We start from the raw sequence: 24,671 nt of genomic DNA, 5'->3' as shown, positions 1-24,671 counted from the left end.
ATACCGCCGGTTCCTTCATCTCTTCCCCGAGAGACAGTTCGGTATAAAATAAATTTAGAACGGAAAAGACTCCTCTTTTCTGCGCACTTCGAGGCAGTTTCGACCCCATCGGAACGTCGTCGTTGTCATCCTCTTTTGTCTTTCGGTCGATCTCGTTCTCGTTCGATTAGGTTGCTATACTCTCGCTGCTTTGTCTTCAATTCTCATTGATTCTTGCAATGGATTTTAGACTTGATTGTTGATTTTTGTTTTGACTGCTCGGCCGTGATTGTTCGGGTTCGATTCTCTTTTGTTCTTTTTTTTTTTTGGTGTAGGTTCAGGATCTGTTTGTTGATTCCTAGGGTGTTTGGATCCGTATGTCCACCTTTCTGCGACTATAACGTATATTTTCAATATATTTATTCATATGCTGGGCGAGTTGATCGCCCCGGGCTGGGGGGAGGTGGTTTTATAGTCTAATTTGAATCGAGTGTTGTTGTTGGATAAGGTTGGATTTACTGCAGGAATTCAAATTATTTATGGTTGGAGGAATTTCGGGAAAAAGAAGAAATTGTTTGTCTCGTTCTTTTATTGATGATCGAAATTGAAGTCTCTGACATGAAATGTGATTTTTTTATGTTTTTGTTATGGGATATGATAAAATTAGCCTAGAAACGGTATATGTTTATGGATAAACAAGATAAGTAATTGCAAATCCCTAATTGTACCCAAATAACTGCAGAAAGATTAGTAGAAAGTTCATCGTAGCATTTCTACTTTTTTTTTTTTTCTCAATAGAATGGATCGTGGATGATGAAAATACTTTTACAAAGGGTTTCCTGCGTTGAAAATTTCTCTGTGGTCACTTGATTGTTTGTAAGGTATCATGTTATCTTTGTCTGCTGAAACGGAAGGTAGATGAGTATTTGAGAGAAGGGTATTGGTTCTGTGACTTATTGAGTCCCAGGATTTCAATAAGTTTCCATTCTTCTCTTTGTTTTGATGGGCTATTTTTATTTGGGAATTTAGATCTTTTTGTAATTACAGTTGTTATTTTATTTGTTCGGGTAAAACTACTAATATTAGTATCGTGTTTTTGGGTTTGGCAAGAACATGAGAAGTGGATCCCTTTGAAGCTCTTGAATTGATGGATGATTACTTGTGACCATTTGTTGACAAGAAAGAAAGCGTAGCTACATCTGAAGACTGAAGTTATATTATTTTCCAAAATATTCCTTAAATTATACCTCTTAAGGGACCCTTTTTTATTAATTAAAGTTAATTTTGCATTATGGTAAAACAGAACTGCTATTAGCTTTTCTACTTTAATACCATTTTAAGCATTAAATCCATATTTTACTGCTCTTCTTACTGTTTTTGTAATTTTAAGTTTTATTCTTGCGTTTTTGAAAAATATTAGGAATAAGGACTGAAGGATGGCAGATAATGAGGAGGGAGAGCAAAATGCCTCACGTGGGACCGAATGGGAAGTTGTGTCACTTTCAGCATCAGCATATGCTGCTGCCCCTGGCCCAAAAGAAGTTGAACTGAAGGATGATGACAGTGGTAATGTTTACCAAGAGGATGATGCTGCAGAAATATCTCGTGCTTTGTTCATGTCTGGTCATTTTGTTTTTCCACCTAGTCAGCATGAGAATTTGCCATTGGAACCTGATGACAGTGAGATTCATAAGAAACAAGGAGGTAAGGATGTGGTATCTGAATTTGATATCATAGAAGCTGGTAGATCCAGTGGAAAGGATGATGAGAATTTGACCTTTAAAGGTTTAACTGGTCCAGACGAGTTCCCAGGAGTACAGTTTTTTGATGAAAAGGGTTGTACGTTATCCATCCATGGTACAGATTTTGAAGACGGCACTACTCTCCAAGGATTAAATTTGATCGAAAAGGAGCAAAGTATATATAACGAAGTCACATATGGTTCTTTACACTGTGAGACAGGTCTTGGTTCAACTGCATATGGTGAGAACATGGCCATTCCTGGACTAAATGAGCAAGGCTTGGATTTTTCTCCAGACATTCCATTGTCTCCAGTACCTGCAAAAGAGCAGAAGCATGATGAGTGTGACCTTCCTTGCGGAGCTTGGTGGAAGAGAAGGGCTGCTTCCCTGTATGCTCATGCAAAAGAGGCAAATACATTTTGGTCTATTTTCATTGCTGCAGCTGTGATGGGTCTTGTCGTACTTGGGCAGCAATGGCAGCAGGAAAGGTGGCAGGCTTTGCAACTCAAGTGGCAGATCAGCATTAACGAAGAGGTATTTCTTTTTAATGAGGAGGCATACTTAATGAAATTGATTGGCTATTTAATTTTGTTCTGATCATGCCTATGAAAAATTGGATAGTATGTTCGATTGAGAAGTTATTGCTTGATATATTGGTTTATAAAATATGACGAGGCTGGATCTTGCTCTTTTTTTCTATCAGTAAAAAACTTTTTACTGATCATAAGAATAGGCAAGAGTGCAAATATACGGGACATACAAGAGCAACACCTAAGTGTGCTAGTTTAGGATCTTGCTCTTTTTACGAGAACAATTCTCATGGAGGTCCGGTACTTGGACCTTTTTGTGTGACAATTAATAGGTTAAGAAGCTGAAAGGGGTGTTACAAAACCAATTTCATTGGGCATGGAGAATACATATATTTGGAAAGCATGACTGTGCATGTGGGATAATATCAGAAATTGAGATTCAGAGACGTAGTGGTTATTCTTATAGGTTCTGACTCATGAAAATCGAAATTAATCTTTATGCTTGAGCTATTGTAAAGAGACATAAACGTGGCTAATTATAAAAAGCAGTGGGTTGAGGCAACCTTCTTGCTGGACCAACAGCTAGAAACATCACTCTAAATTTCTAATCATGAGTTGAATCTCAAGATATTGGAACTGATGTGTTGGCACTTAAAGGTGTTAGCTTGGTGTTGACTATTTTGTCTAAAAGTATCCGTAGATTCTTTTTATAAAGTGGTCTAAGCTAAGAGGGTTAATAAGAATTTAATTGCATTGATATCAAACCTAAATCAAACTGAAGTGTAAAAAGAATAATTTTTTGGACGCATAATGTATAGGCTAGGAGCAGCTCTTAATTTCTGATGGTCATCGCATAAGTTTTTGTTTTCTGATGTCATATTTTGCTTTCCAAAAGAGGATGAAGTTACGAAAAAAATGAGAAAGAAAAGTGGTTTTGGACTATGAAGCACTGAAGTGAGACTTGTAATTACAGTTATATAATTTAATTAACAACTCAAAGTTCTGCATCTCTCGTATTTATTTAATTTACTTACATTTTGGAAATTCTTTATTAATGTCTCGTATTATTTGGTGCCTCTGCATCCACCACTTATTAAAATCCCATCTCTCAGAAATTTACACTTAATTGTTTAAGTTGACCTATGGGGAAAGTTACATTCTAAAGGGTGCAGTATTTGGTACACGTGATTATTTTATATCTAGCTTACATTCTAGTATATGGGATTTCTATCTTCAATTTAAGCCAGCTTTTAGGATGTAACTTATGTCAATTGGATCTCAATCTTGTGTATTTTCCTCCGTTTACTCTTATGTAGGGGTGGCAATATGTGACACGACCCGTTAACCCAACACGAACACGACAAGATAAAAGCGGGTTAAGGTTTGGCCTTAACGGGTTCGGGTCAAAACGGGTTGACCTGTTAAGACACGATAGCTTAACGGGTTGATAACGGGGTCAACCCGTTATGACCCATTAAGAAAGTTAAAGTTACAATTATACCTTATACTTAAAAAATAAATTTTTGGGATTTTAATTACGATATTTTTATTGTTTGGATTGTAATTTTGGACTTGTAGTTAGTTTTATATTTTTTATAGATATTGTGATTTTAACATTTATATAAAATTATGCTAAACTTAACTAGATCAATGGGGTTAATTTTGGGTCTGTTCAATCCATTTACATAAACGAGTCAAAACGGGTTGACACGACACGACCCGTTATGTTAATGGATCGTGTTAGGGTTTGAGATCTTGACACGATAAGTTTAACGGGCCGGGTTAGGGTTGACCTATATAGTATAATATATATGTCTTGACACGACACGAATACGACCCGTTAAAACACGATTTGACACTCCTACTCTTATGTGCCAGTCTTGATAAATTTTTTGAGTGTTGTACTGTCTGCCCCCCTTTTTATTCCCTTTTAACCTTCTTGCCATCTGCTGATACTGTTTCTTTTTTGGTTTTCTATTGATGTTGAAAGAGGAGGGGCAGGATGCTGGGTCCCATATATCGACTTAAGGATGTGATAGTTGGCGGTCACCGCCATGGTTCCCTGATCAGGGGCAGCTCCTCAAGTGAGGCCTAAGATGATGACGAAAAGGCTAGAAAGATAGATATGTTAGGATTGAAGTGCTAGTTTGTTGCTGAGTGTGGTTCCACGTATTTTTCTAATGACAAGCTCATGGTAAATATGTGAGTCTGATATTGTTCTGTACTTTGATGGTACTCTCTTTTTTCCCTTCTTTTTTCTGTTTTGATTTGTGTTGTATAGTTTTGGGAAATCATATATCTTCTCAAAAGTTAAGTTGCTTATGAATTTTCAGCACGAAAAGAAAGGAAAATAAAAAGTCGTAAATTTTCCTTTGTTTGCGCTAGTGTTTGTGGTGGTTCAAGTGCATCAAGCGTCCCTTGGAATGGAAATGGGAGGGAACAGGTTTGATAGGGTTAGGCTTAGCAATCTCTACCCTCACAGATAGTGACCTGGAATCATATTTCCTATAAGAATAATGATATAAAGTTATATTACAATCAATTTTACTGCTTAGGGTTGCAGTAGAAGTTTTAAAAAGTATTTAAATAATCTTAAAATCTCTTTAATGGTGAGTGTTACATATTAAAGTATTTTTAATCTCAAATAATCTAAAAAGTACGTTTGAAGAAAATGTAGTTTTGATGCTTTTGTTTCAAATGTACTTTTTTGAATAATGCGGAACGTAATTCGAGTTTTAAAAATACTATCAATGGATGAAAATACTTATATAACTTTAAAATAATTACAGCTATCAAACTTTCGACGATATGGTCATAAGATTTGAAAATTCAAATAATTGTCATTTTACTTCAGAAAGCACTGTTTTAATTTATTTTTAAACAAACGTAACATGTTTGAAAGTATTTTAAATATATGGTTATCAAACGGTAAATAGTTTTTTAATAGTAAAACTTATTACTTAACTTATAAACTATAAGCCTTAAGGGTAATCTCAAACATGCACGAAACATGTTAGCATTGTCTAGAACAGAGAAAACTGATTCATGGTCTAGATGTGCTCTTCCCATTCACGGATGAGGGATGGAATGGCAGCTGTCTGCGAGTGTAACATGTCTGCTGCATGGGCCCAAACTCAGATTGATAGGTGGAAGAGAGCAGTTGGTGACAAGTGTATATTGGAGTGTTTTTATGAGTGGCTGTAGGGTTTAAACTAGGGGTATTTTGCATGGGAAAGATTCAGTATAGTACTAGTCGCTAGAGAGTTGAAGATGATGTGGGTGGCGGGGGTATTGAAATGGTAGTGGGAGTTCCTTCAGCTTGAAGAGTTGTTTTGGTTGTTGCGTGGTGTGTAGTGAAGAGTCCTTTTTTACATGAAAAATATGAGTTTCCCTCAAATTATAAGCACATAAAAAGAGAAAAAATAATAATTTGAAATTTCGGGATTGACTCAAATGGTAAAAGGCCTTAGTTTTGATGATATGCTTCTTTCAGGTCTAATATTCAAATTCTCTCGACTTTTAAGTGCAAACAATTTCTAAGTTCTATCGGAATAGAGAAACTTTCTCCTTGAATTACTTAAAGTGGACTTGAAGGAAACATCTCAACCCTCACTTGTGCATCCCCAAGATTAGTCAGAATCTTATTCTCTGACACGCCAAATATGACTCCAGAGGACGCTAACAATTCTTGAAAGTAACAAATTACTTGGGACTCCAAATCAAAACTAAAACATAATAACTCATGAAACTTTAGAGCACGCTAAATCCCGGGTACTAGATTCGCAGGACGATTACTAGACAGAATATGGTATATGCACTGCCCATTTTTTTTTTTTTTTTTTTTTTTTTTTTTTTTTTTTTTGGGTGTAATCAAATTTTTGTGACTGTCTCTCCTCTACTAAGCAAGCCGCCCGCTCCGGCTCCCTGTTTAAACGGGTACTTAAAACACACGCACAAGCCAATCACTGCTATATTATGTCTCACTGCGTATTTTGTTAACCCTAATCAAAAGGTCACATGATCCCACCAATTTTTTGGACAAATTGGCAGTTGAGGAATCTAGTTTCATGAGCTCTGCAATAAAACAATGAATATATGTTCTTTAACAAACAGAAAATGCCGGGTCGCGGCAAAAGATGCCAACTGAGTGAATTAGAAGCAACCATAAATGCAATCACTATGGATGCATATCAAACTAAAATGTCAGAGCTCCACCAAGAACGTGGATAACATATGTTGCTGCTATTTGTTGGCATGCAGTAAATATGTTGTAGATTCATCAACTACAGAGAATTTGAGTTGTTAACACCATGTAAAAAGAAGAGGAAATTTCCTAGCATTGATCTGTTAAAATAAAAAGTATTTTAGGTCAAGCCAAAAGTTACCGGAACAAATGTAGGGCCTCAAAAGTTGGTATAAAAACATTAACTGCAGCATCTTAAGCCTTATTTGTCCAGGAGGGTTTTGCCCTAGCATGAGCAACTCCTGCTTTCTTTTTTTCATCCATTTTCCTCCAGGTTTACGTCCTGCTCATCCTTGGTTATGTATATATCTTCCATCTCTTCATTACTCGATCTCTATCGTTATGTTGGGTGCATCTTAATGTCCTGACATTCTTGCATTTTCCTATTCAAGAATCCTTTCTCCAGTTGAAAAGAGGTTCCAGATCAAGGTGCCTATGAGGTACAATGCAACAGCCACCTTGAACACATCATCCCAAGAGCCTGCAGCATAAAGAGTTGGAAGAATAAATAAAAACAAAAAGAAAAAAATTAAGAAGAAAAGCAAATACTGAAAGCAAATAAAGTGGCTAGTTGCTTCCCTTGCTCCCGCTGTATTGGAGCCACTTGTCAGGATATCAACCCCTCAGCAGGACTCCAGATGAAAGTGGCGCCAGTACACACCAGAGCTCCAATTTTTTCCTCATGAAGTTGGGGTGAATGATTTACCTCGTTGGAGTATGTAACCGGTTGCAGCTGTACCAAAGACACCAGCAAGCACTCCGGCCGTATTCGAGAGTCCCAACAATACTCCCTGTCATTGAAGTTTCCAAGTTTTTGGAAGAATAATTACTTTATAAGCTTTTACTTTCATAGATTTCAACTATTTTCAAGCTTCAAATAAATTGGTTACATTTTACTGAAAAAAAGTGTTGGAATATTAAACTAGTCATAGACCCGCGCAATGCAGGGAAATAATATGATATATTTAATTATAAATAATATATAGAGTTTTTTAAAATAGTTTTTTTTAATAAATATATATTTAAATGTTTTAAAAACGTATAAAATGTTTCAGGGTTCATATTATACCATCTACCGCAAAAATAAGACAAAGTTGAGGAACCCATCTTTGTGAACCCATTTATTTCTGCTATATCATCAGATAATAAAGTTAGTCGTGTTTGTATAATCTTTCTCACATTCATTTTCCTCTTCAAAAGAAACCACATTTAAAAAACTAAAAGACTGGTAATTTTGAGGAAAAAAAAGTTAGAAACATGATTAAATATATCATTTTTCATCTAATAATTTAGTTTTAAATAGAAATTATTGATTTAATATTGTTCGTTTAATATGCTTAACTTAATTTCATATATTATTTATTTTTCATTTAATAATAATACAATTGGAGGGGGTGATATGGCTTTGTAGGAATAAGTTTCATTTAATAATAATAAAATGAGATAGTGGAAGATGTGGCTTCATGAGAGTAGGGCTTATTCGTTGAAAATTATATGTATATAGATATTCACCGCTTCCAATCAGTTTAAACTTTTGCATTCAAGATTCCTCCATTTGGTACCCCACCAATTCAATTTTTAGTAAGATTCCTCCATTTGGCATCCACCTATTCATTTTTTACCAGTTACTAAAAAACATTGTTTATCTTTCAATAATTTATAAGCTCGGTAGAACATTTTATGGTGGGAGTAATATTTCAGAAAGCGGAATAGGAAGTGATTTATTATTTAGCGGCATGTAGTGCATTAAAAAAGATAGCAATAACTCACAGAATAGCGCGGTCCAATGTCTTGGTGATTGGAATAGAGACCAGATTGTGAAAATGCATCAGATCCCTGTCAAGAAAAAAGTATGTGTTAATCAATAAGATTTTAAAATTTCTAATAGAATGGAAATTTGTATCTAATTTCACAGCCTCCATGAGCATTAGGGTTCTAACAGGAACTGCTTCCAGACTACTATTAGACATTTTATGTGAGAACACAAGAGGTGCATACTGGAATTCCTTTACAAGTTGGCACCCTTGGAGGTTATAAAGTTTTTTTTTTTTTTTCATCTATACTAAAAGACAGTTTATTCTAATTTTGGTAACTGTATTCATAGTGCTTTGTTAGACTGCCAATTTGAATTCATAGTGCTTTGTTTCTGGTCTAGTTTAAGCTCAAAAGGTGTCCAGGTACCAACCCCATTGCGTGAGCCAAATATGATAGAGCATGAACACAAATTTTCGGAGCTATTTAAATAGCTCCAACTGTATAAGAAGGGGTGTGAAGACTAGCTAAGGACGTCAAAACAATGACTGGAGCTCACATGTTTTCTTTTAGAAACCTTTTTTTATATAAGCAACAGAAATATCATTAAAAAGCATAAAAAACGCAATCCAAGTCAATGGGAGATATACAAGAGAGCCACCTATCTAGAAATAGAAAGAGAGAAAATATAGTCATGGAAATTAAGCCCATTAAAATCTATAGAGGCTGTCCAAAGAAGGAGGGCATTGAAAGTCTTGAGCTCTTCCATTGTCCATTCTTGATCTTTTTTAGAAACTAACATAGCTTGACATCCAAACATTGCAATTACCTGCAAAGGAGATGAGTGATCTACTTATACTGGCATTCTGTGCCCTGCTTCCTACAAATACCCCTCTCTACTGTTCTGGCTGAAATTACCGAAAACACCTCAAAAGATTGCTTGTTTGCCGCATGCAGTGGTTAGGTACCATTCAGAAGTCAAATGCCTAGCTACATTCAGCCAACTCTGTTTCTAATTTGACTGAACTATTGACTTTTCTGGCTCTTAAAAATAATACTATGCTATCTTTACCATGGCCAATTTATTTCTTTGTTTGGTTAATTTTGCAAATAGATTGCATATTTATTGCAACACTTGGTTTGTTTCTTTGCCCTGATAAATACTTCGGCTGGTTTTTCTCACAATCATGTTACTTCCATGATAATTAACAATTCTATTGGGAAGAATTGAATATAATATTTTCCAGGAAAAATGATTAATTAATTAGAGATAAGAATTTCAGGGTTTGTACTTTATGTTCTGTTAGTTGCTTGTTATTAGTGGATTTTTGGCAATGAAGAAGAATTTTTGAAACACCATAAACTTGAACTCAGCATACTGCAATTAATTTTATTGCACCCACTGATTGAAAATACTGGTCAATGCCCCCCCCCCCCCCCCCCCCCCCCCCCCCCCCCCCCCCCCCCCCCCCCCCCCCCCGGGTTGATCTAGGGTGATAATGATGTTAAACTAGCTCAAACCTGACTGCATGCCATGCATAGCACAGCCATAGCAGGTGTCTTGACATGGCTCAGCTGCGTAAGAAAGAAGGCTGGGCCCAAAAAACCAATTGATTGCATGATCTGCAAAATGAAAAGAATTTGAAGTTGGATTATTTTCAGAAGTGACATAGGAGAATCATTGATAATATAAATAAATGATGAAAAATGGGTTACTACAATCATTTATTTCATCTTGGAAAGACTGCAACAATAACTCTATTTGAAACATGATTAAACTGTTACCTGTAAAAAAGCATGCTGGCATAGTTTGTATTAAGAACTATATCTAGATGTTCATTCATCTGATCAATAAAGATAATCTTCCAGAGAAATCATAGTTTAATTAATATATGGACTGTATCTAGAAGCTCATCCTAGAATGGTTGCTTGGTAACACTGTTCGAACACTAGCCAAATGGACAATACCACTGTAAATCAATAATATGTATGGTACAATGTATAGACCAGTAAGGCTCAGAATAAATAACCATGACAATTGACCATAGTATCATGTGTTTGTGTTGTTTGTGTATTGTTACCATCTATGAACTCGATAGTGTACATTACGTTTCACGATCAACGTTCTTGAAAATCAAACAAATATTGAATCTTGCCTTTCGAACTGCTGTTATGGAAAGACCTCTGCTCACAAGTGTGTCTGCTATCCAGCCTCCAATATTGGCAAAAACAGCCATGGTCAACCATGGCAAGACACAAAAGAGCCCAGACTCAGTAAGGTTGAACTTCAATACCTGAGAAAAAAACCAAGATTAGATGGGACAAGAATAAATTGGTTCATTTATATCGACATCATATTGTTAATGTGACAGTACATGATGGTTGCAAAATTCATGGTCATTTGTCAATTCAAATTCAGAAATTTGACATTCTAGTGAACATCTCCATTGATTCAAGATTCAAAAGATATGGAAGCCAAATTGAAGAAAGATGTATTGCAAACATCAAGCAGTTCTCAAGAAGAATAAGTCACATTACAAGTATTTCTAACTTTGTGATTGACTATACTAGATATGGTTATATTTTAAGTTTATTGGCCAAATATCAGTATCAACAATCACAAATTAGATTCTAAGGGCTCGTTTGGACACTTGGAGTATCTCAAAATTCTGTGAATCGTAGTGAAATGGTTTGAGTTAAGATGTTTTATTGAATTTTGTGAAAGGAGAGAAAAGTTGAATAAAATTATTTTTCTTATTGGCACTGAGTGTCCAAGAACAACGTCCTGACTAGTCCCAGGGGGAATAAAAATATTATAAAGTTAAAAAATTGTTTGAATATAATTTATTATTATTTTTGTTTTAAAGTTTGTAAAATTTGTAATGATTAAGTAATGATTAGATGAAGAAATTGAAGATTTGAAATTGAAAAGTGTTTTATATTTGAGTGATGTTTGGGAAGGAAATTGTGAGAAGTTATGAGAATTTCTCATCGACTTATGGAATCATGAGAGCTTGTGAGCTTTTGGCAATGTATATGCAACATCTAGGTAGAGGGTAGTTCGAATATCCTTTTAAAGTATCCTTGTTGGTTCAGAAGGGCTTGGTACCAGTAGAATTAGTGCATCATATATGCGTAAAAAGTTTTAGGAAACTCATAGTTGTAGAGACCATTGCGCATCAAAATCAAGCATGTAAGAAGACAATTATTAACCAAAGACTGCAGAACAGATTTCAACTCAAAGCTGGTCAGTCTCCTAACAAAACAATCATAATAGTAGACAGCAATGCTGATTTGATTCGTCACAGGCGAAGAAACCATTTCCACATCTGTTTTCCAGATTTCTGCATGTCAAACTTGGATATGTCCACATAAATGATAGAATAATAGTATCATTACGAAGATATCTATGTAGCTCACTGGATTGTGTTTATGGGTAATATACCTGATTGTAGTAAGTAGGCATCCATGTCAATAAAATAAATGTTCCCCAATTATGGCAGAAATGGGAGATTATAAGAGCCCAAACAGGTGCTTTTGATAAAATCAATTTCCAAGGAATGACAGAAACAGGGTCCTTCGATATGTTACCACCCAAGATAAGCCTTTTCTCCTCCACACTAAGTTCTGGGTCTTCTTTTGGTGAGCTATATGCCTGGGAAGAAATTATAAATAAAATGAGAAAGAATGTTAGTGTTTATTTACATTCCATGACATCCAAAATTCAACTTAAACATATCAATTACATCATTTGCAGCCTAAGACAGGAAATCATTTTTTTTTTCTTTTGGTGGGGGAGTGGGTGATGATAGCTTTCTTTTTCCATTGGAGCATAGCTGAAGAAAGCAAATCTTACTTTACTTAGCCATAACGCAAACCAGATACTTCCAAGGGAGCCAAATGAGTAAAACACAGATGGCCACCCAAACCTGTGGATAAGAGCAGGAGAGACAGCCAACCCTGTGACAGAACCAAGATACATGCCGCTGTATACTAGTGCCAGTGCTCTGCTTCTCTCTGACACGGGAATCCACTTAGAGAGCATATTATTCATTGCAGGCATAGCAACACCCTGTGAAGAAAATTGCTCGCAGTCAAGAACCAAAATCTCTATCTACTTACCAATATAAGGGTAAAAACTGTCTCTAGGAGGGAAGAAGCTTCTGTAAGACATGGCTGAAAAGGGAAAACTTGAACTTTCAAAGTATCACTGGAAATAGTTAGAAATACGTAGAGTATCTGGAGCTGCAAAATCAATATACTAGATCTAGAAGTTGTACAAGTACATAGCCTGCCATACATATGAATCTTTTTTTTTTCATATCTGAGTTATCTGACTACTTTTATTTTTGAGTTAGTTTAGTTTGTCCTTGTCTTGCATTGCTGGAAATAACATGTCTTTCTTTTGTACAAAGGATATAACAGTTTCATGAAGCAGAAAGAAATTTCCTTAATTGGCCACATTATTTAGGGGCTAACACATTTAGACGAGTGAATATTAACAGAAAAAAGTGAAGTGTTGGAAGAGACCAACCTCACCAATTCCCATAAAAGCACGCATGGTAAGCAAAAAAGGAAGCCCGATTTTTGCTGCAATAGGTGTCAAAATTGTTGCCACTGACCACCAGATGACTCCAAAACCTAATACCAGCTTCCCACCAATTTTATCAGCCCATATGCCTCCAACAATCTATATGCCAGAAAGGTGAAAAACAATCACAGTTGCATTCAAAAAGTTGAAAAGTAGAGTTTCTCACCTAAGTTGGATGGGTATATATATGCTTGGAGCTTGTAGACCAAATATTTTCAAGTGCCAAGTCACATAGATAAAATCTCATCTATCAAGACCAGTAATTTAAATATAGAAACATGACTACCTGCATGGTGATGCACTAATGCCAAAGTACTCCGGGTATACCATGTCAAACCTGAGTAAGTAGGTATCCCCAGAAAAAGGAGGACTGGATTAAGCCAACTGTTGCGCTGTTCCAGTTGAACTCCTTCGACATTGGAAGTATAGCAATGCTCATATTCACCTACAGTGATAAAAAAGATATTAACTATGTGGCAAACACGTTTCTTGTGGGCATCTTGGATGCATTGCAGTGTTCATGTTCACCAAGACAAGAATTGTTAAGTTACTACAATTTAGAGATATATCCTAGTCTAGACTTGTTGTAAATATCTCGAGACGCCTCAAAACTCATAGAGGATACCCATTTATAATCAAAAGGTTCTAGAGATATGTGACCTGGAAACCTGATATGAACTCCAAAATCCATGATAATACAGACGAGGCATATAATTAAACAAAGAGAGCCATAAAAATACCCACACGGTCCATGTTGCACAATAGAAATGCAGTAAAACAGAGCAGTACGATCACCCAACGCTTGGGAAACTGCTCCCACCAAGAAGATACTTTTGGCACATTTCCTTCCACTAAAACAGCTTCACTTGACTCTTCAATTGATGTCAGCGAGTCCACCTTTGCATCTGTTATGTCATACTCCTCAGACTTGTAATAAGCACAGGTTCTGTTTGATTTCTTAACATGCTCAGAATACCCACTACATGTACTCAGCCCTATTGGTTGAATCTGCTTGCTTCGAGCAGAATATGAAGAAATATAGCACCGAGACTGCCCACAGAACCTTTGCCTAGGGTTGATGCTGCAAATAGTTGGCAAGGGAAATGGACAAGCATGCTTCCCTCCATCACTTAGTCTTCCTATGGGCTTTGAAAATTTCCCATCTGAGGTAGCAAGAGCATGAAGAAATGGTCCATACAAGCATCTAGATGTAGCAATATTTTCCCTTAGACTTCCCGATTGTTGGTAGAACATATTCCTATGTCCCTGTCGTGGTAGACCAAAAGCAACACCCAGACGCCCTCCTCTCTGATGTGAAATAACATGTTCTGTTTGACCTAATTTTCCTGCGAACATTAGAACCTCAAGTGCATAAAAAAAAATTATAATATACGAATCTAAGAAGGATATTTCCAATGTCTATAATGCATTGAGTTTGCAACTGAAGATACCAAAGGTTGCTAATCATGCAAAAATTCAACTTATGAAGTTTCTGAAAATTTGTCAGCAAATGCTGTAATAGAAAGTTGCTTGTAACACTCTTAAAACCAATCAAACTAACAATCCTCCTCCTGTCCTCCATATTATTGATATTTTCCATAGGGTGAGAGTTTTGAGCCCACTCTAATGAGTCAGATTCCAGAAAGCTTCTAGTAAGTAAAGAATTTGGATAAGGAAAGGAAAGAAACTATAAGTTTTTAGAGTATACCAACTTCAAATCCATTTGATTAAATATCGACTAAGAACACCCCACACAAACCCTCCCCCCCCCCCCAAAAAAAAGCATGCATGCAAGCAATAACTCTATTCTTGTTTTTTTTTTCCCAAAGCAATAACCCTATTCTTTTTATTTCCCCCAAAGCAATCACTGAATTCTTATATGGCCAACTATTCAAAACAAGGAGTACTAGAGGAGTTGTTAGAAGAATTGATTATAAATGCATATCCAGGGGCAGAGCTACGGTGATGTTAGTGGGGGCGATGCCCACGCCATAATTCCAAAAGCATTGCAATTGACTTGGAATATTTGAACTAATTAAAATTAATTACAATAAGTTTAGAGAATGATCATGCATTGATAAAATAGTGAAAGAAAATTAAGTTATACAGAGTTACTCAGCGTTTTTGATTGACACCAATGAAAGAAAATTCTGACTCTGCCACTATACATAGCTGGTAGCTCCATGTACTTTTAACAGAGACGTAATTGCACGCAGTTAAAAAGAGTAAGGAAAGTAAATAAAAAAATAAAAAAAAAAAAAAAAAAAAAAAAAAAAAAAGAGGGGGGGAAAGGGTAGCTTTTGAAAATAAAATGTTATGTAAGTCAAAACGGGTAGAGAAAAATTCCATAGCGAACCAAATATCCTAAAAAAATCCCACTTCAAAAGATGTACGACACTTCTTTCACACCTTATTTCTTTAATTTCCTGTTATTGTTCAACGGAACCAGCGCACGGAGTAATGCTAGGGACAAGCCCCACATGCACATGCACAAGCCTTGCGCAAGTTTTTTGTAAAAAAGTGGAAAGTAAGTTTTTCACGCTTTTCATGGTGGGATCCATTTGTTTATAAAAGGCTTGCACGAAACTTGTGCATTTGCATTTGTATATATCATTATTCATATTTTCTGTGTGGCAACTTTCGTTATGTTTCAATAAAACTTTACTTTTACCTGTATAAAAAAAATTAGCACAACACTGAGGTCCGTATTAGCACATCATATCAATGTAAGAATTGCATGCAGCTTGATTATTGAACTCAATTCCACAAAGCACGAAAAAATTCATAAAATCAATCCTGTTCTACTCTTTTCCAGTTCAGATTAAAATCCAATTCCACAGAGTTTTCCACATGCAAAAACAATTCCACAAAATCCCACAGACAAAAACGACAACCATGGTAATGGTATGGATGCAGGTTCTCTGAACCCATGAACCTGATGATTTCCCAAGGAAAACCAACAGTTCACAAAATGCAGTTACAGAACCCGCTCAGACCGGAGCAAAATATACGAGGATACACAACCAAAGCAAAAAAATTATACATAAAACAACAACAAAAAAACATCATTTTATCTAAACCGATACCTGAGCCGACAAACGAACCGAAATTGTGGTTCGAGATGAAACTGCCGATGGCCATTTTTCTTCAAGCAAAAAGCTCAATCAGAGGAGAGGGCTCGAAAAGCTCCTATACCATCTCAGAGTTCGAGTCAAAAGAAAGGACCAAAGCTCAAGTATCGGCAGACGACTCCATTTCAGCTTTCTTCGTTCTCTCTACTCTAGTCGTAGACCAGCCCGGAGCAGAGAGGATAACCAGAGAAGCGGGAAAAATCTCGGTGGCGTTATACACGAGAGAATCGGGGTCGAGAGACTGACACGTGGCGCATCATCCTCGTCACGAAAGGCTCAAATGACGAAATTATACTAGTACCCCTCCATGCAAGGCGTATTTACTGAGAGTGTCTGAGCCATCTCGGTTTGTAGATTTCACCAACTACCGAAGAAAGGGGCGTTTGTGAATAGAAGGTGACATGATGGGTACTTTCGGGAATTAAATCTTCTACTTTTTTTTTTGGAAAAATTTCTTTCTACATTTATATCCTTTCATGTGATTTTGAACATGATGGAATATTCTCACATCAATCTTTACAGCTTATGATATGTATAATTTAAAAAATGTAACAAATACTGTCGGGGCAAAAAATCAGGGTTATTTATTTTAAAATTGAATATATTGACATCCAAAGAAACTTTATGTTTTTTTTTTAATAATGTTAGTATGTCCTCTCATTTTATTCCTTCATTTTGACTGTTCATGTATTTAATTTTTTTTAATTTTTTTATTTATTAATTGAGGAAATGATTATTAGTGTATTGATATTTTTTTATTTTTTAAAAATGTTTAAAGATGTTAAAAAATGTGAAAAGGAAAAAAAAATCAATTTTACCTAGGTGGCACGCCCAACGGTCACTGCTAAGCATCAGCCTAGCATCACTCTTTTTTTTGTTAAAAACAGTGATGCTATTTTTGAAATGGAACTAAAAAAAAATAGATAAATTTTGCAGTATTATACAATTGTTGCATTTCAAATATTGTCGTAATTGTTAAAATTATATAAATGCTTGGAACAACTTACACAAATAGTGTTCTTTCACTTTTGCAGATGATATAACTGTTGATTGAGTTCCTGGTTTTGCATTATTATAACTGGGAGTTCTCATAATTGGAATAGTATCGGAGGGAATTATGATTATTGGTGAGTTATTTTATAAGTTTTTATGTCTTTTTTTTTATTTCTTATTTGAAGTCAGTCTATATGTAACTGTTGTACTATTTGTTGTACTATTCATAGATCTAGTTCTTATTGAAATTGTCTAGACCGGAAAAGGCAAAGAGCCCACATCTTCCCTGACACCTACTACCTCAAATCCATCAACCCAGGTATTCCAATATTGTTTCAAATTTGGTATCTGTGTGTTGAAGCGAAATGTACTTTTAATACAGCAACAAGCCTCATTATCATTATTTTTTTGGTGTTAGGACATACCAAGGCCACTTTATTCAAACTCTGCAAACTACATGCACAATTACTATGGAACAGTGCCACATGCGTAATTACCACCTTTTGTGCCTCGTCTAGATGCCAACCCATATCCAAGCTACAGCCAGGTGATGCGAAGTAGTTAAATAATTTATTGTGCTTTAAGCTTGTTTCGATGTGGTTATTATTTTTTTAATGTTTGTTGTTGTGGTCAATTGCAGCAAAAGTACCCATTATACGGTGGACCTAACCCTCTGATAAGGCCAACTGCCATAAATTCGATAGAATTTCAATCACTACGTAGTTCTTCTTTTCTGCCTCGTCCAAATGCCAATCCATATTTATGGAGCAGCAACTAGGCGATGTGTTCGACTTGACGATATTTTACTTTAGTTTTTAACAACAAAGTTCAATGATTAATTTATGTTTTTGGTCTTGTTTATTGTAGCCAAATATTGCATACCCATTTCAAAATGCAATTATCCTTCCTTATGCACTCAACGCTACAAGCTCAAAAGTTCTGGAAGAAATTAAAGAGGCTACACCAAATTCTAGGGAAGCTGAAGTGATATACAATTCGTCTTTGGGTAATACCAGTGAAACAAATAATGACGATGGTAATTCTGGGACACCCCAAATAGTGCAAATCGACGATGATAACATTGATGATCCAAAGTCGGGGATTCAGTTTACTTCTTTGGAAGAATTAATCGTTTACTATAAGTGATACGCTAAGCAATGCGGTGTTGGAGTAATGACACAAAGGAGTGAGAGAGTATAGGATGAGAGTGTCAAATATGTCACAATTGGTTGTACTTGTGGTGGCAAGACACGTAATACGACGTCGAATGTCTTCAAGCCACACTCGACATTAAAAACAGATTGTAAGTCAAAGGTAAATGTCTTAAAAATTGATGGGATATTGTGGTTGACAACGATTTAGAATAACCACAATCACGGACTAAGTCCAGAGAAATGCTGATTCACTCAAAGCAATAGAGAAGTGAGCGACTTGGTAAAGAGAGTCTTAGATACAAATGATCTGACTGGCATCCGAATGAATAAGAGTTTCAACTCTCTTGTTGTTGACGCAGGTGGATTCGAGAATCTCCATTTCTTGGAGAAAAATTGTCACAATTACATTGACAATGCACGACACCTACAACTTAAGAAAGGTGGAGCTGGAGCGCTCTGTGAGTAATTTTGTAGGATACAATATAAGAATGATGACTTTTTTCACTGATGAATTTAGATGATGACGGTAGGTTGCGGAATTTTTTTGGACAGATGCACGAAGTAGGGCACCTACAAATATTTTGGTGATATCGTATTAATTCAACACCACATACTTGACAAATAGATATGGGAAGCTCTTTGCACCTTTTGTGGGCGTAAACCACCATGGCCAGTTAATTCTATTAGGAGCAATTTTGATTTCTAGTGAGGATATAGAGACCTTTATATGGTTATTTCAGACCTGATTGCAGTATATGGATGGTAAAACTTCGAAAGCTATTATCACATATTAAGATAAAGTAACGAAAAATGCAATTGTAATTGTTTTCCGAGATAGCCGTCATAGAATTTGCTTGTGGCACATACTGAAAAAAATGTTTGAGAAGTTTGGGTCGCATGGTGCATACAAAACTAGGTTGAAAACTCAATTGTTGAAGTGTGTGTGTAACGACCCAACTCAATAATTCTAAGATCGAGATATTAATAATTTTTATTGGGCATAAATTATGTTTAATAGGTCATATTGGATAAACTCACAAGCGATAAATTATTAAAACTAATTAGAAGTTTTAATTAGGTTCAATAACTAAGTTAAATCCTATTTATTATTTTTTGAACGAGTTAGACTCCTTCAAAATATAAAGATTGACTATTAAAAATTTATTTCAATTTAAAATCATCATTGATTGAAGTCCCCTATGCAATCTCAGTCACTGCCAATTCTATATTAAATGAACTACTAGATCATATTTTTAAATTTAAACTCTCTTTTTGAATGATCGTGACCGAGTCCAACTCGAACTTAAACTTGTTGGCATCCTATTCCAACAGGGATACAACTTTACGAGTCCTCTTTACGTTAAAACTCTTTAACCGAGTTCAACTCAAACTAGTTGTCACCTTCTCCCAAATCTCTTTATAAATATCTCAATTCTACGTGTTATTTGAAAAAAAAAAACCATAAGCCTCCCAGTAAAGCACCGTGATAGATTTTGTGTCGGAAATCTATCACGGACTCAAGCGTGATCCACCGTAGTACACCAAAGTACTGCACAATCGGTTTCCTTAGCTGCAGCAGGGGAAGTTAGTGCACATCCGTGCACACAAGAGTAAGTGTGTTGGCCAGCTAGATAAGTCATATAAATCAGATCAGTCAGTTAATTCAAATAAATCAGTCATGCATAGCATAAACATCAATATGATCAGTCATGATTTTAAGTTCTCTGCATGAAATATTTTCTGAAAAATCTTATATTAAGCATGTTTACTTTAAGTTCTCAACATCAGTAAGAAACTCATCATTTTGTCAAGTAAAATTGAGACTGAGATAAACACGTAAAATTGATCCGGTCTGTTTGGGTAGTGAAGTGTTATCAGAAGACTCTACTACTATTCATTATTTTATCATTAATTTTCACTATTTTTTACTTCTATTTATTACTATTTAATATTTTATCATTATTTTTTCACTACCTTTTTATTATTATCCACAGGATATCTGAAATCACCTCATTATCCAAACACAACTTTAAATTTAAAAGCTGTGAGAGTTTTAGATAAAAGTTAGTAGTAAATTTTTTTTGAAGGGGAACTCGATCAATAGATTTAGATTTATTCAAACTTACTGACATTTGTCCTCTAAAATAATAATAATAATCAGAGTTAAAGTATTTATAATAATATTTAAACTAAATAAATAGACTAAAAATAATTTATGTCCTAATTTGATATCTGAATGTTACAACTTACATAGACATTCAACCACCTTTTGTTAAATTTTCATCATGATCCTTTCAATTCCTCTGGATATAATAATTATTCATAAATTTATAAATCATTTTAAGTGGAATTAGTAGACATAAATAACCAACCCCTTAGGCATTCCTTGAAAAAGCGTCGGTAAAAAAAGAAAAAGAAAACAATTACATTTCAGACAACTAGAAACACAGTTAGCATGTTTAGTAGACCACTAGAAACATAGTTAGCAAGTTTCTACTGCATAGTACTTGGAAAATTCTATTAGAATCATTTACAAGACCTACCTTTTCAATAGTCGTTGCTTTAGCACATTTGATATTCCAAAATAGGCATAGCCTAAAATAAATCATAAAGCGAAGTTTATCCCATCAAAACTCAAAATTCCAACCTTAAATTCCTTAATAAGAGAGATATGTCCAAGCAAATATTGACATGATGGCAATTTCTCATATTGACATTAGGAGCAACAAGAGAGATTGAGATATACCTTGCACACCTTCTATAGAGGTTGCAAGAATGATGATATGAAAAGCCTAATTGGTTTCCCTAATGAGGTTCTATCCCATTCTGCTATAAAAAAAACTTACAACACTGTCAACGGTATTGGAAAAAAATACCACTCCAAGTCAAATAATAATTCTATGGGGAGTTAATAATTAATTTACATGCTTTGTCTGGAAATATAGTTATAGCAAAATTACCCTTCCGTTTGTTTTGTGTGCAATGATGGTTGATTACATAACTAAATAGCAAACAAGATAACTTACTAATTTAAGCAATATTGCTAAGAGATATACATCTACCGACAAAATCATATACTAAACAAAAAAGGACCAAGAACCTTGCCTCACGGGTTTGTTAGCCCTTTAGCCAAAAGAGAGTCTGCACACATTGACCGTCTTGTACAAAGAAACTAGGGTTAGGAGTAAGGAAATCGAAATGGAAAATGGGTTAGAGCTAGGGTTTGGTGAATGAGAATGGGTTAGAATCAAAATTGAAATCGCTCTGATTTTTGGATTAGGGTTTCGTTTTAGCGAAGGAGAATGGGTTAGGGTCTTAGGGTTAGAGTTGACAGAGATGAAGGAGGTCGCTAGGCTTAGGGCAAAAAGAATATGAAGGAGAAGGGAGGTAACGACGATTGCAGAGGGGACGCACCGTTTTGTCACCAAGGAGAATGAGGTCAAATGAGGACAAAGGAGAATAAGTTCAAAGAAGAAGGAGGAGAAGAATCAAAACGGTGTGTTTTGACTTTAAATGAAATACACCGTTTCATTAAATATTACATCCCTCCAGTGGTTGAAATTTTTAAGCTCCTCGCCCAAAACAAACAAAAATGCCTGCCACTTGAATGAAACACGATCGCTTCATTTAATTGACGTGGTGGGAGTCGACTACGCGGCGATTGCATAGGAAGATTACATTCAGAATTTTTGTCTTTTCGCTGGACGACACTTTCACCTTTACCTGATTTTTTTCTATCCACATTGTCTGTTTTACCTAGCTACACACACACGAGCTTCCATCCTCATCTCTTCCTCTGTAAACTTAGGCTGATCAAGTGAGTAGAATTTGTAGTTTTTTTTTTTTTTTTTTATAGAAGCTAATTGCAGCAAGGACTTCATACTGGTAAGTATATTCACTCTTTTTCGGTTATGGTTTTATGCTACTCGGTTAGTAGAAGATATTTTTCATAGTTGAGTATGGTACAACGTAACCTTTGAATCTATAATTAAGAGTTAAACCCCGGGTTATCAATGTTTAATTGTTGCATTTAAGGTAAAAATTGAGGTATTTAACTTATGGATGGCGAGCAGTGAGTGAACATCGAAGCTATACTTTGATGTATAACTAGAGTTTGCTGATTTTTTGGGTGACACGTTAATAATAAATAAGGAAGCAAACTCTGTTTTGAAGCCCGTAACCCCCGTTGATGAAGTTGGTCAAATATTAATACAGTAGGTGAAACCAGCCTATCTCGGGTGAACCTCTGACCTTCATAACTTGTTTAAACTTCGATGGTTGATGTCCTATGATTTTCTATTTAGGGCTTCACGGAAGTTGCATGCTTATGACTCAAAATAATACAAGGCACCGTTTGGTTTCACAGATGGTCTTAACCTATTTCATTTTATCTCATCTCAACATCAAAATATCATTCAAACACAAACACCTTTTAATTTCAAATTTTCAGATTTTTAATTTTTTTCATCTAATCATTATAACTTTCTCAAATTTTCAAACAAAACATAAAAAATAATTCAATTTTCTCAAATCTCAAAATAAAAATTATATTATAACAATATTTTAATTTTATAGTATTTTTATTCAACTATTTCTCTCTCATTTCTCAAAATTCCATAAAACATCTTAATTCAAATTATTTCACTATTATTAACAAAGTATCTCACTACTATTCATATTTCTCATCTCATTTGTGTAACCAAACAAGGCCTAAGTTTATCTTGTAGAATGCACATTAGGCACTAGAGCTTTCGAGGTGTGTAAAGTGTTCGATATGGTAGAAATGTTAGTTATTGTTTAGTCCAAGGTTAAGCATGATCAAATTGGGATTTTATGAAAATTTATAAAGATGAGTATGAGGTCTGCAAAGCGAATAACGAGCTTTGGAGACATTTACCTAGTATTTTATGGTTGGAGATAAATTATTTACATAGTTTTAGCTAAGGTTTTAAATCTAGGATTATTTTCGAGAAAAAATTCTAACCTGTAGTTATATTACTTATACAATGAACTCATTGATCTTACGATGTATGATTGCTTATTAACTATGAAAGCACGAACATAATTTATTTTGTTGAAATGCATTGATTTTGTAAGTATCTCAAGATCATGGTGTTGTTGCATAAAGCATAAAGTTGTTCATAAAGTGCCACGACCCCAAGCTAGAATGGAGAATTATTCTAGTGAAACTTCTCTGTTCATTTTGGAGTGTTTAAGAATGGAATGAGATTTCTTTGATGATGAACAATCAACGTCCATGAGAGATAAGTAATGGCCTAAAGACGTAGGTGAGCCTTCCTGCTGGCGGAGGCTAAAGAAGCTTAAGGTGAAGGACGTTTAAGTATTTTTTAGATGAAGTCACATCGACAAACGTTACTCAAATGTGTGATGAAAAGAGCCAAGTGTTCACACAGTTTTATGAATAAGACAATGGTGTTACAGACTTACAGTTATTAAAGATAAAATATGGTGTTAAAGAGCACAAAGATTTTGAGAAAAGTGCAAGAAAATTTTAAGATATACATTGTCATATGCATTCATATACATTTTATGTTAATATATGTCATTACATAATTATCATGAGCATAGTTCTAGGGACACCTTACTAAGATTTTTATAATCTCATCATAGTAGTCCCACTACAGTCTTACTCTTCGGAATAGTATATTTTGTTGTATAATAGGTGGACTCGGACCAAATAGATCATGAAGAACAATCCATCGATCTGAAGTTTGTTGGATAGAAGTCCCATAGAAAGCTGATTTTTTAATTATAGAATGTTTTGGAGATATGGTTGCATATTTTGTAAATGGATGACAATGTTTCAGTTTATGATGTATGTTTATAATATAAATACTTTTACGGTGACTTTGTAAATTTAACCATTGGGATGTAATCTTATCTGATATAGTTTTTAGTATTATCTTTCCACTGTTACTGTTTCATATTGCTAGTATCATGTTAAATTCACGCATCTTAACTGTCATGAATGCATGAGATGTGTAACCAGTGTTGTATATCCTGACGTCTCGATTCTAGTTAAATCACATAGCCTTCTTAGCTCATGCCTTCGGTGGCCGCCCCAATTGAGGCCAACATTGGACTCTATTTCAATTGGATATAAATTTTGAGAGACATAAATCATATGCTATTTCGATATTGCTCGAGAGTTCCACACAAAGTAACATTAAATACTTCACAATTGAAGGGTTTAATAGCCATTAAAATTGGTCATGACATCAAGACCTTTTGAAGTTTGCACCATGCAGGATATTGTGAGACCGAACAAATTGTGTTTTATGATAACAATATATCAAATAAACAAGCCTCTTGGATATCCTGGTTACTGGAAAATGACATGATTATTAATGTAATTCTTAATTGTGTCCGATTCACCTAGATTCTATAATATATATATATATATATATATATATATATATATTTATATAAGCAATTGACCTAGATTCTATTATGTTTAAGGACTCGTTTGGATACCTGAAGTATTTCAAAATTTTGTGAATAGTAAGGAAACGGTCTGTAAATATATAATAGTAAA

The 24,671-nt window shown here is 35.0% G+C and overlaps 2 protein-coding genes across 6 annotated transcripts; one reads left to right on the top strand and one right to left on the bottom strand.

Moving 5' to 3' along the window:
- On the top strand, positions 1 to 4,626 carry LOC121245911 (ATG8-interacting protein 1). 2 transcript variants are annotated; one of them, XM_041143822.1, is made up of 5 exons: positions 82 to 170; positions 315 to 354; positions 1,400 to 1,683; positions 1,780 to 2,255; positions 4,242 to 4,626. In XM_041143822.1, the coding sequence occupies exons 3-5, from the start codon at positions 1,416 to 1,418 to the stop codon at positions 4,344 to 4,346; spliced, it is 849 nt and encodes a 282-aa protein (XP_040999756.1). In that variant the 5' UTR covers positions 82 to 170; positions 315 to 354; positions 1,400 to 1,415; the 3' UTR covers positions 4,347 to 4,626. The 2 variants fall into 2 exon arrangements, with proteins under 2 accessions (XP_040999755.1, XP_040999756.1); XM_041143821.1 differs by lacking the exon at positions 315 to 354 and having other exon boundaries at positions 1 to 170; positions 1,400 to 2,255.
- Positions 4,627 to 6,474: 1,848 nt separating this feature from the next.
- LOC121246157 (ascorbate transporter, chloroplastic-like) lies at positions 6,475 to 16,162 on the bottom strand. 4 transcript variants are annotated; one of them, XM_041144179.1, is made up of 11 exons: positions 15,924 to 16,162; positions 13,582 to 14,183; positions 13,175 to 13,282; positions 12,781 to 12,936; positions 12,103 to 12,318; positions 11,692 to 11,901; positions 10,403 to 10,540; positions 9,768 to 9,869; positions 8,265 to 8,330; positions 7,201 to 7,285; positions 6,475 to 6,975 (listed from the first exon to the last, which is right to left on the bottom strand). In XM_041144179.1, the coding sequence occupies exons 1-11, from the start codon at positions 15,976 to 15,978 to the stop codon at positions 6,878 to 6,880; spliced, it is 1,836 nt and encodes a 611-aa protein (XP_041000113.1). In that variant the 5' UTR covers positions 15,979 to 16,162; the 3' UTR covers positions 6,475 to 6,877. The 4 variants fall into 4 exon arrangements, with proteins under 4 accessions (XP_041000113.1, XP_041000114.1, XP_041000115.1 ...); XM_041144180.1 differs by having other exon boundaries at positions 13,582 to 14,174; XM_041144181.1 differs by lacking the exons at positions 6,475 to 6,975; positions 7,201 to 7,285; positions 8,265 to 8,330 and adding an exon at positions 8,486 to 9,154.
- Positions 16,163 to 24,671: the final 8,509 nt, after the last annotated feature.

Source organism: Juglans microcarpa x Juglans regia, chromosome 1S, assembly GCF_004785595.1.
Source record: "Juglans microcarpa x Juglans regia isolate MS1-56 chromosome 1S, Jm3101_v1.0, whole genome shotgun sequence".
Classification (NCBI taxonomy): Eukaryota; Viridiplantae; Streptophyta; class Magnoliopsida; order Fagales; family Juglandaceae; genus Juglans; species Juglans microcarpa x Juglans regia.
Note: the sequence above shows the minus strand (reverse complement) of the source record. Positions and strands in the feature narration are given on the sequence as shown.